Source organism: Camelus dromedarius, chromosome 7, assembly GCF_036321535.1.
Source record: "Camelus dromedarius isolate mCamDro1 chromosome 7, mCamDro1.pat, whole genome shotgun sequence".
Lineage (NCBI taxonomy): Eukaryota > Metazoa > Chordata > Mammalia > Artiodactyla > Camelidae > Camelus > Camelus dromedarius.
Window position 1 is genome coordinate 24656003 of NC_087442.1, and position 12572 is coordinate 24668574.

At 38.0% G+C, this 12572-nt stretch overlaps 1 protein-coding gene across 4 annotated transcripts in view; it reads left to right on the forward strand.

Annotated features, from left to right (window-relative positions):
* The window catches only part of IQUB (IQ motif and ubiquitin domain containing), a 59982-nt gene that overhangs the window by 3140 nt on the left and 44270 nt on the right, over window positions 1-12572 (forward strand). The window contains exons 1-4 of one of the 4 annotated variants that reach the window (XM_064487391.1): window positions 2575-2749; window positions 6465-6513; window positions 8051-8466; window positions 10923-11057. In XM_064487391.1, the coding sequence (XP_064343461.1) occupies window positions 8055-8466; window positions 10923-11057 (547 nt within the window). In that variant the 5' untranslated portion in view covers window positions 2575-2749; window positions 6465-6513; window positions 8051-8054. Of the gene's footprint in view, window positions 1-2574; window positions 2750-6464; window positions 6514-8050; window positions 8480-10922; window positions 11058-12572 lie in introns of those variants that run through there. The other 3 variants (XM_031455284.2, XM_064487390.1, XM_031455286.2) reach the window with 3 other exon arrangements.

A 12572-nucleotide genomic window follows, 5' to 3' on the forward strand; every position in this document is an offset into this window, starting at 1 on the left:
TGGAAGTTTGATTCCTTTTCTCAGGGTGAAACAGGTCCACAATTCCCTATCTAAATTCCAGACTCCAAAAATGTTTGAAAATAGAAAAGTTTTTCATAACTTATTTATAAGCAAAGCCTGACCTGAATTGAGAGAAGGCTGTTTGTGGTCTTTATCCCACTTTGATGCGAATGTGAATATATTCTGCCCCAGAAGTACTAGTGTATTTGATTCTGAAGTACGTCCCCAAGCCCACTGAAGATGTTACAGGATCATAGGGTATGTGCCCATATTACATGTCAAAAGTCTGAAAAAATCTGAATTTCAAACACATTTGTCCTTTAAGGTTTCAGAAAAGCGGCTATGGATCTGTATTTCCAGTATCTTAACAAGCTCACAAAGGTATTATTATCCAAATTCAGTTCATACATGTAATTTCCAAAGTATAATTTGCAGGTCCTTAGCTTTCTAAATTATTCTTCCAATATGTTTTTCTAATTCATTCATTTACATTAAAATGCATTTTAGCCTAAAGGGAGATATTTTGAAATGCTTGATTTCATAAAGCCACTAGATGGCATCTTTATAAAAATAAAAGCTCTTTAAAAGAAATGTTTACTGTATAAATAAAGGCTGAGATAAATAAAGGTAGATTCTTATTTCATGAGAAATAAAGATAAGTCATTTGGGGCAATAAATCCTGAGAAAAAAATGCATAGGTTTATTGTGAAAAATAAAATGGAAAATGATATTTTAAAATTACTTTTCCACTTTCAGAATTGAGGGTCTTTTTCCTATTGGTTGTTTTCATCTTGCATTTACATTTTTTAATATAACCAAGCAACTATATGTTTGTGTTTGTGTGTGTGTGTGTGTGTGTGTGTGTGTGTGTATGTGTGATTTTGATGTGCTAATAACCTTTCTAAGCTGCATAGACTACTTGGGGAGCCTATCAATTAAGTTAGGCTTATATTGTACAATTGAGTTGTATAAGATCACCTCCACAGCAAACTATAAATAAAATATGAACATACAGTATCAAGTCACCTTTTAACATTGTGAAGTACTTAAATTTCTCTACCACCAAGTTTTCTTCCCTCCACCTCCTGCTTCTGTGCCTTAACCTAGTATTTTCATACTGTCCCTAACATGGAGGACAGTGAATGATAAATTTTAAAGAGGAGACCCAGAAAGGTGAATGTTTAAAACCAATGGCATTCTCATTACTAGTAAAATTTGAGAAACACTATGATTTTGGAGATGGGGATGGGGGAGTGTTGGGAAGAACTTGTCTGCACACCTCCAATCACACTTGGTTTATTCATGAAAGACTAATTCTAGTGGTTATCCGAATGCCCTTTGCTCTTCATGAATATGTGGCTTCAGGAAGTGCATTTAAATGCATTTGCTTTTATTTAAAACCCCTTAGTAAAGTCAATTTTATTTGCGACTATAATCCATATTTTATATTGTTCTGGGTAAGAAATATCTATTTTAGTGTGAGATAAAGACTGAAAAAATGACATTGGACATTAGGAAGCTACTGGGGAGATGAGAATGTAATTTCAACAGAATGGTATAAAGGAATGAAGACACTGAACATCATGAAAGAAAAATGAACCTGTCCTATATATGACACAAATTTAAGTTTTATTACTTAGTCTTGTATCCTTTTAGGAGGGTGTCGATTAGGTTTATTTATTTATTTTTTAATGGAGGTACTGGGGATTGAACCCAGGACCTTATGCATGCTAAGGGCACACTCTACCACTAAGCGATACCCTCCCCCCAATCTTACACCCTTTCTAAATAGCAAACTGTGGTAAGTCAAGGGTAGCATAGAATAGTGGTTTAAAATGGAGGCTCTGGAGTCAGACTGCTTGCGTTTATTTCTGGCTCCCCACTAAACCTCTCTGAGCCTTAGTTTCCTCATTAGTAAAAGGAAGCTGATCACAGTTCTTCCTTAATAAAATTGTTGTAAGAATTAAATTAAAAATATATGTAAAGTGTTTAGGAATAAATAATACTTAATAAATGTTACGATTATAAAGCCACATGAAATTTGTTACTACATTTGCAATAGGAACATAATTGATCCTTTCCTTCAATAATATGTGCTTCTTTAAAAACCATCTCAATTTAAAGAATTTATAGTGATAGGAAAAAGAAAAAACTTTATAATTCAGTGTTTAACAATAGCTTTGCTTCTCCTGACTCAAAGGGGGAATTATTTAATAGCGCCCATCTCCCTTTTCTCTTTGGCTGCCAAGGAGCTAATAGCCAAGTTCCAAATTTAGCAAAAGCAAGTAGGCATCTATTGTTGTACCACTGTGTTCTCCTTGGTCAAGGTCTTCACTCACTTCTTATTTACATTTTCCCTAACCCTTATTTTTCGTATCCCAAAGCGCAAATTGCTTTCATTGTTTGGTTGGGAGAACTGTGCCATTTCGCAAACATAAAGACATCTGAGAGAGCGGCTTCTGTCCAAATCACTTTCGGCTCCAGATAACGAGCGGGTAACAAGCCCCCTCGCCCCGCCCCTCCCCGCGCCTCATTCCTTCTCTCCGCCCCCTCGCCCCTGGTTCCACCCCTCCTCCTCTTTTCCAGCGTGGTCACCGCCTCTTCTCGCGGGAGCGGTGCCCTGTTGGGGACAGGGTGCCAGAACCGTTGCTAGGATACGACCCGTAACCGAGAGTCCGGCGAGTATGGACTCTGCTTACTAGGAGCCTGAGGAACCGCTTCCACCCGAGTTACTGCGTTTCTTAGTCAGGTAGGAGGACAGGTGCTGGCTGCCCTCTGTCGGCCCGACCCCTAGAGCGACCTTGAGCGGGTGGCTGAGGCGCTGGGCTCCGACGGCTGTGTGGGGCGCTGATGCAGCTTGGGCTCTGGGGGCTGTTTGGCCGCTCGGGGATGTTCCACCTTTGCCTACAAACCTGTGCAAAGCATCCCATCTTTCTTGGTTCCTTTTCTGGCTCCAGATCTCTGATTTGGGGTTAGGAAGCAGCAGCATCAAGCTAGGAGGTGTACCTCACTTCCCACGGTAGTAGTATAAAAGCAAGACGGGTGTGTAACCCAGGTCTGGCATTAAAAGACGTTCAGCCCTCCATGGTGACCGTTTTCAGCCTTTAGTAAATAGAGAGCTTTCATACTTTACTCTTTCACTCCTCTCCACCCATGGTCTTTGCTGTGCCTCTTAAAAAAACTTAAAAACTCAACAAGACTACTTGGTAGAAGGCAAAACTGGGTCCCTGCCTTAATACTTACACTAATATTCTAGATATAGCAACGAAATTATGCATTGTAGGTGAAAGGGGGATTTTTAAAATATGCAATCATAGTAGAGTGTTTTTTCTTTTTAAACATTTTTTTAAAAAGATTATAACATTTACGCTTGAATGCTTAATACATAAAGTTGATAAAAAGTTCAAACAGTAAAAAGAATGAACAGTGAAAATCTGCTTCCCACCCACGTCCCCCGCCACCTCCCCGCCCTCCACGTCGCCTTCCAGAGGTATTCTATGCATATGCAAATATGTAGTTGTATCTGTAACATTGTTCATCCTGGTATGTGCTTTTGTTGGAGGAGGTCATTGGAAGGACGTGACCCGGTACCCAGGCGGGCAATTGGAGGAGAGGCTCTTTCCCCCTTCCCTGTCCTTGGAATGTACCTTCTGCCCACTGTTGCTGAACCAGGAGATGTGTTATTAAGACCATCTGAACTGTACACGTGACTGAACCCCGTAAAATTCTCATTGACTCTTAAGATTTTGGCAGGTGGATGTTGAGATTTACTGTCTTTAGGCTGCCTCCTTTGTAAGTTTCCCTGCTTGTTAAACCTGCCACCTACAATCTAGAATGGTCTGCCTCTTTCTCCAGTTCTCCCTGCCATCTGTGTGCTGGGCTCAATTTCAGTTTTACTCAGGAAATTATAGAGGTTGTGAACCAAGAGCTTTGTGTTTCCCTTAATTGAACCGTACAGTATGTAGCCTTTAGAACTGGCTTCTTCATTGAGCATAATTTAATGGAGAGTCACCCATGTTGTTTCTTGAACTTTTTAAAAACTGAGGTTTTGTTTAGTTTTGTCTCGTTTTACTATTTTTCTCTGTACTGTTCTGGCATTTAAAAACTTTATTTCAGTTCTTTTATTGGTGGTTCTTGAAATTTAACCGCTTGTATTTAATTTAACAAAATCTAGCATTACGAATATCATCTCTCTCACTTTTGTAAACAGTATAAGGATTTGATAAGTTTATTCTCATCATTCCCTTCCCAATTGCGTATGATTATTGTCTCATATTTTAATTTTCTGCTGTTATTTTGTGTTGACAATATTTATTTGTTTTTACCCATATGTTTTTGATTTATTTGTTTGCCTATTCTTCTTTCACTTCAGACTAACATGGGAACCATTTTCCCCCTTTTTCAAGTGTATCCTTTAGAAATTTCTTTAGAGCAGTTATCTTGGTGATAACTTATTTGTGAATATTTCCGTTTTTCCTTTTTTTTTCCTGTTTTTCTTTTTGAAATATAATTTTGCTGGGTGCACAGTTCTGGGTTGATAGTTATCTTCTTTTAATTAGTCCATTATTGCCTTGGCTTCTATTTTTCTGAAGAAATATTTGCAGTGATTTTACTTTTCTTTCCTTTGTATTAATGCCAGCAAATTAATATAATTCAAAACAGTGGATGATACGTCCTTTATCACTGTTTGCTTTCCGGACTTTGTTACTCTCTAATTTAGTTATAATATGTATGTTTATGAATTATTTGTATTTATCCTGTTAGGTATATATATATTTTTAACATTTTTTTATTGATTTATAGTCATTTTACAATGTGTCAAATTCCAGTGTAGAGCACATTTTTTCAGTTATACATGAACATACATATATTCATTGTCACATTTTTTTCTCTGTGAGCTACCATAAGATCTTGTGTATATTTCCCTGTGCTATACAGTATAATCTTGTTTATCTATTCTACAATTTTGAAATCCTGTCTTTCCCTTCCCACCCTCCACCCGCTTGGCAACCACAAGTTTGTATTCTATGTCTATGAGTCTGTTTCTGTTTTGTATTTGTGCTTTGTTTGTTTGTTTTTGTTTTTGTTTTTTTTTTAGATTCCACACATGAGCGATCTCATATGGTATTTTTCTTTCTCTTTCTGGCTTACTTCACTTAGAATGACATTCTCCAGGAGCATCCATGTTGCTGCAAATGGCGTTATGTTGTCAGTTTTTATGGCCGAGTAGTATTCCATTGTATAAATATACCACCTCTTCTTTATCCAGTCATCCGTTGATGGGCATTTGGGCTGTCTCCATGTCTTGGCTATTGTAAATAGTGCTGCTATGAACATTGGGGTGCAGGTGTTATCCTGAAGTAGGGTTCCTTCTGGATATATGCCCAGGAGTGGGATTCCTGGGTTGTATGGTAAATCTATCCCTAGTCTTTTGAGGAATCTCCATATTGTTTTCCACAGTGGCTGCACCAAACTGCATTCCCACCAGCAGTGTAGGAGGGTTCCCTTTTCTCCACAGCCTCTCCAGCATTTGTCATTTGTGGATTTTTAAATGATGGCCATTCTGACTGGTGTGAGGTGATACCTCATTGTAGTTTTGATTTGCATTTCTCTGATAATTAGTGATATTGAGCATTTTTTCATGTGCCTATTGATCATTTGTATGTCTTCCTTGGAGAATTGCTTGTTTAGGTCTTTTGCCCATTTTTGGATTGGGTTGTTTGGTTGTTTCTTATTAAGTTGTATGAGCTGCTTATATATTTTGGAGATCAAGCCTTTGTCGGTTTCATTTGCAAAAATTTTCTCCCATTCCGTAGGTTGTCTTTTTGTTTTACTTATGGTTTCCTTTGCTGTGCCAAAGCTTGTAAGTTTCATTAGGTCCCATTTGTTTATTCTTGCTTTTATTTCTATTGCTTGAGTAGACTGTTTGTTCTAGGAGAACATTTTTGAGATGTATATCAGATAATGTTTTGCCTATATTTTCTTCTAGGAGGTTCATTGTATCTTGTCTTATGTTTAAGTCTGATACATTTTGAGTTTATTTTTGTGTATGGTGTAAGGTAGATCCTGTTAGGTATATTTTTATGTTGTGCTTCCTGGACCTGTGGATTCATATTTTTTAAATCAGTTTTGACAAATTTTCAGTCATTACCTTTAAAAATATTTTCTCTCTTCCATCTTATTGTTTTCTTCTGGGACTCCAGTTTGACATATGCTGGATCAGGGGCTGGCAGACTTTTTCTGTAAAGGGCTTCACAGGCTACATGCAGTCTCTGTTGCAGACTCTTCGTCGTGTTTTATTTTGACAATACAAAGCTGTTCTTAGCTCACAGGAAGATACATGCTTAGCGGAAAAATATGCCAGACTTTCTTTTCCTCTTTCCCATGACTCTTAATCTCTCATAGTTTTCATATCCTTATCTCTTTGCAACATTCTGTATAAAATCTTTTTATTTCTCTTCCAGCTCTCTTAGCGGATAGAGAGACCCCCAAATTGGGAAGCCCCGCAAACAGGTGGGCAAGCTGCCATCCCTCCCTGCCACCAGATGTGGGTCCTTGTTCGTCGACTGAGAAAGAATTCTCAATAGAGACAGAGGGACAAAGTGAAAAAGAAAGCTGCTTTGTAACTCAGAGAGAGAAGGGAAAAAAACAAAGAAAGAAAGCACTCAAGCAGGGAGCCGTCAGCCAGGTAGCCAGTCGGGACAGCTCCGGCCCCCCAATCGGGCCACGGGGTCTTTTATTGGAAGCCTCTGCCATGCTTACCTTTATTCCGGTGGTGCCAGTCATGTTCTGTTACAGGCCTTCTCCTCTTGAGGAGCTCAGCCCTAAAACAGAAACTTGGGTGGAAAAAAAGAGAACAAAGAAAGAGATACTGAGCTATGTCCTTTGAACTGATGCAGCAGTTGTGGAACATAAAATGTCCTGTTGTATGGCTGTGTCCTTGGAACTAAGGAGCCAGCTGCGGGATGAGAGAAACAACCTGTTTTTTGTTTTTTGTTTTTTTTTTTTAACAGCCTGGCACTTTCTTTCCCTTGATGTTAGTCAGCCAGAGTTAGTAAGCCTGCCTCATCCCCCCTCTCAGCTCTTATGCTGTGTTCATTGAATTCAACTATTATATATTTTTATTCCAGATATTCTTTTTCTTTCTTTTTTAATTTGTCATCTAGTAGCCAGAGAACTTCACTGACTACGGTTAATTTTTTTCTGCATAACGAGCTGTGTTTAGAGTGGAAGTCCCAAACACAGCTTTTCCACCTCACTACTATTCCAAGTTTTAATCTTTTCTATGCTGTTGCCGCAGAAATCGGCCTCAGGCCCATTTCCCCTACCCCTCTTCCTGCTGCCAACTTCTATTGGCGGGCTCCTGGCTGTACCAGCTCCTTGCTGCCCTGCTCCAGCTCCTGCCTCGGAAGCCTGCCTCTGGGCTGCTCTGGGCCACCGTGGCCCAGGCTCCCGGGTGCTGTCACACTGTCTCCCAAACCAAAGCTCTTCGTTGCTCAGGCCCTAGTCAGCTCCCAGATCGATCCACATTTGTTTGTTGATATGTTTCTTTTGAGGGCAGAGGTTATCAGTCATCTCTGCTACAATTTGTGAGAACAAAGCTACTAAAAAGAGTGTGTACTTTCCAGCCTATCGTGGCTGTGGACCTGGCAGGTTCCTTGGGGCATCTAATCAGTCGTAGTGCCAGAAGCACGAATCCTGTGCTAGTTCGGTCTTTAGGAAAAAAATTATTGAAAAAGTCCTTTCACAAGGAATTGTTCATTGAGTAGGGAAGAGATGGCGATATATTTTAAAATATTTTTCAATATATTCTTCACAGAAGATTTCTCTCAAACTTATTATGTTTGAGCTTCTCTTTTTGGTACACATTTTTACTTTCTTTTTATTAAAAATTCACCAATGTTTTTACCTAATGCCATTACTAAGATAATACTTCAAAATAATGAGCCACATTGTACTATATTATGAACATTACTGTATACCAGCAATGAATTTGATATTTGGTGTAGGAATTTTATGTGTAGTAAATGCATTTTTTTTTTCAATTCAGGAAAATGTCTGACCAGGAGAAAGGCCCTGATGCTCAGAATGCTGTTGATGCATCAGGAAAAAGAAAGACGATCAATATTCCGGTTCCCTCAGAAAAGGTTCCAGAGTCAGATCAAACTGGAGACAGTGAATCTGAACCAGGACCATCTGCTGGAGGCCAAGAAAGAGGTGCTGAGTTACACAGTGACCAGAGCATTTCAAACCTGGAACTAAATGATGTCGAGCAACTCATGGAAGACGGTACGTCAACCGAACAAGGTTCCTATTCTCCGAGAGACTGTGGAGACTCTCTGACTAAGTCTGTGAATGCAGTGGAGTCAGCCAAACAATACACAGAAGACCCTCTGACGTTGCTGGAAAAAATAAAGGCTGGGAAAGAATCTCTGAAAACATCAACGAAAGATGCTTCAGCAACAGGTATTACCTAGGGGTGAGTGGGTGTTTTTTTTCCCCTCATTTTGAAGAATGGTTGCTTTTTCTTGTTTGTTTTTGCTTGAAAATTTGTTTTATACTTGATACTGCTTTCCTCTCCCTTATCCATCAACCTTCTATGACTACAACACTTGAATCTCCTGATCATGTGAGAAGCCCCTCTGCTACTTACTCTGCAGTATCTGCTTTCCCTAAATAAATGGACATCATTAAATTTCAAATTGATATTTATTTTTGCCAAATAGAGTAGGTTTCTGAAGTGTTTAGGGACATATTTTTAGTATAATTATGAGTCTTTTGCATGCCACTTTGGAATTAATCGTACATAGCCAGCAAGCGGTGGGATGGGAGCTGGACTCCATGTTTTCCTCATTTCCTAGCCAGTACTCATTCCATGTATCTTGCGGCTTTTACGTATTTCCGTGTTTCTGCTTGGTGTTAACTTTATATTGAGCTCCAGAAAAATCATTGTTGTATTTCATTATAGGTTAATTTTAAAGACATCAGGCTGATGGCATGGCATGTTGGAGTTATTACTACGCTGTTGGTAACAAATTGGGAGGGGAGCAGCAGGAATTCTTCTTGGATGGTTAACTGACTGCTCCTTCTCCTCCTTGTCCATAAGTTTTGGGAGAGTTTCCATTCAGAGGGTGGAGAACATGGGCTATCATTTAACAGTAACAGCAACTCAGTTTGACTGGCAGAATGTAGTGTTTGAATCCAGTGGAGTCGTTGGTCTTTGTATGGTGTGTCCACACAAGAATGAAAAGGAGAAGGAAGTAATCAAGCCCATTTATACCTAATTGAAGTTATTATCCCTCAGTTTCATTTTTTAGTATAAATTTGAGCTCTGTTTTTTATTTCTGTGATTCTCTGATATTGTAGCTTATAACAAACACACGGTGATTTAAAAAAAAAAAGTGGTCTTGATCCTGTACTTCTTTTGTTTAACTTTATTATTATTTTTAAATTGAAGTACAGTCAATTACAACGTGTCCATTTCTGGTGTACAGCACAATGTTCCAGTCTTGCATATACACACATACATTCGTTTTCATATTTTTTCCATTAAAGGTTATTACAAGATACTGAGCATAGTTCCTGTGCTACACAAAAGAAACTTTTTTTGATCCTGTACTTCTTGAGGCTCACAGACTCCTTAACACACTTTCCCTTCCCAAAGCTTGGGAAGTAGCTGCTATGAAAAGTTTAACATATACTAATCATACAATTTTGAATCCAGGAAACAATTGAAATAGCTTGTGATAATTTAACATTTGTGAGAGTGTCCTCTCTGTTGATAGCTAACTGTGAAAACAAGTTTTAACGAGCTCAAAGGAGCTTGGCATCAACAGAGCCTCCTTAAATTTCATGCTGGCATTACTGATAAATGTCTCATGTAGCTTTATGAAAAGTGTCCTGTCAGGCATCTAGAAACATACAAAACTATTTTGGCCTACAATGTGCACTCTACACTCCATTTTAACTTATTGTATCTTCTTCATTAGAATTTAAAGTCTGTAGATGTGAAAGTTTACCCCATAATTAGTTTTTAAGGACTATATTTCCTTCTTATAATTTGTGAACAGATAATCATTTTATAATTATGGTTTTTCTCTATTTTTGATATGTAAGGGTCTTGATTTTTTATTTTATAGAGTTTGGAGTGAGCCACATAGTGTCCATTTTTGTGAAAAGTAGATTTGTACATAGTTATTCCAGATACTTGTAATAAAGTGATCTTCTGTTTTGCGTTTTGCCAACTATAGATATAAATCAACAATGGGAGGAAGAACGGACTTAGATAATCTCTTGTCGTTGCAAGGCCAAGGAAAATTTCCTTTGAAAATTTCCCTCTTGGTTTTTTTTTTTAACTTCATGAATAGTCACTGATTTCCTGATGCATGTAATCAAAACATGCACGTTTTTAAATTCAGATCTCAGGGTCTCCATTTCTAATACTTACTACACAAAAACGCTTGATTTTCTGAGATGTTTCCTATGTTTATATCTGAATAATAGATACTAGATATTGTTTAAAATTTTTAAATGATTTAAAAAGAATCTTTAAAGGAGGTTTAGTTTCATTTCCTATTTCTCAGGGTATCCTGGGCGAGGAGGTAACCTCGAACGTGCAGTGATCCTCCAGCAGGCAATGGAAGAGAAACCTGAACTCCGAGTTGGATTTGGGGGAGCAGGCATTGGCTATTAATGTTAATTCTTGAGATAATGGACTGATTTTCAAAGCAAAATGTTGCAACTGAATGTCACTTCTCATAGAAAATGAAAAGTAACTCTTATCACGGAGGTGTGGGAAGACTTGTCAGAAGCAGCCTTATTCTATGTGATTAAAAATTGTCCCATAATTCTCTGTCTGCTTGTGGACTCTAGGTTGCTGACCCTTGCTTTTAATTATGACTCTTTTCTCTTTTTATCTACAGTAAAAATTGTACTTCTTCCAGTGGGCCAGAAAATTATAATGCCCTTTAAAATCGACACCATTTTAAAATACCTCCAGGATCATTTTTCATCCCTGTTAGGTGTCCCACCTTATGTACTGCAGCTGAGAAGTTCAGGTAAGCTGGAGGCTGGTAAACTTATCGAAACTTATTTTGTCTTAACATGTAAATAATCAGGATCCTTATTGATTAAACTAAATGTCTTGATAATTCCTGCTTGAACATTATATTGTAGTTACACATTTATTCATTCAATGCATTGTTATTGAAGACTTTTGTTCTACATACTTTGCTAACAACTATCAAGAAACATGAAATAAAAGCCCTGTTTTCAAGTTGTTTACAGACTAGGCAGGAAGAAGACAGGTGCAGTGGTTACCACACGATGTGTGAATGTTCTAGTGGAGATGTGCTCAAAAAGCTGTGAGAAGCAGGGAGGAAGGACACTGATCTAGAAAGCTTCATCTAATAAAAATGATAATGCTTGTGCTAAGCCCCAAAGAGGTGAGAAAACCTGGGAATTTGGGGAAGTGGTAAGAAGCTTAGAGAGACCGAAGTAAACTTTATGTGGGGAGTAAGAGGAAATGAAGTTGAAAAAAAAGATGATGAATGAGTGAGTATAGAAGAAGAAGAGGACTGAGAATGGTTTATCAGTCTTCTATACGTTAAGATCAGTTCGCGTTCCCATGATGTTCATGTTCGTTTCTATTCTGTGGGCATACTGAGCAGCCAACCTTATATTAGCCTTGTGTTATGAGAGAATGTAGTCTTTGTAACTGAGAATTAAGCAGAGTAGCATAGCTAAATAAATGTTTCCACAGCATATGAGTGCACAGATCATAATATTTTATTAAAAAATTGGTATTAACTTATAAAAATGCCAAAAAAGTTTCCAGGGAAATAAGACCAATTTTTTTTTGTGTGTGGGGAAATCCTATGTGCTAAAAAGAAGTAAGCCATACCTATTAAGTTCTTCCTCCTTGTCAAATCCGAGAAGAACAATCAGTTCAATCACATAATTATTTCTAGAAAACTGTTGCAGTGAATGTGCTCTAACAGTAAAGATGTTCAAATAGTCAAACAATTGGTTATTAAAGCCTGATTGAGGAAACAGAGCTAAAATTTAAATAGTTATTATAATAATAATGATAAAAGTGATGATGATATTGGTTAATTTGAGCACTTACTGTGTGCCAATCTTCTACAAAATGTTCTGCCTACATCATCACATTATTATTCAGTCCACGTAACAATGCTTTGAGGTAGATATTAACGTTTTTGCGAGAAGCTAAAGCTTGAGGAACTTGTGTAAATTTTCACAGCCTATGAGTGGCAGAGTTTGAACTTAAATATAGGTATGACTCAAAAAAGGGAATTTTAAACTGCTTGGTATTAACTAGAAGGTGAAGTTCAAGATTGGAGAAGAGAGAGCACTTTGAAACTGGAGTAGCTAGCCAGTGGTACCTAAGAATCTGCACTGCCTGAATTTTCTTCTTTATGTGTAACTACCAGGCATCGCCACTGGGTGGCAGGCTTATGTCAGCAGCGCTAGTAAGAGAGCTTGATGCTATGCCAAGCACCCTCTAAGACAGGTACTTTATTCTAGTACTAGAACTGGAGTTTGAGTTTGGG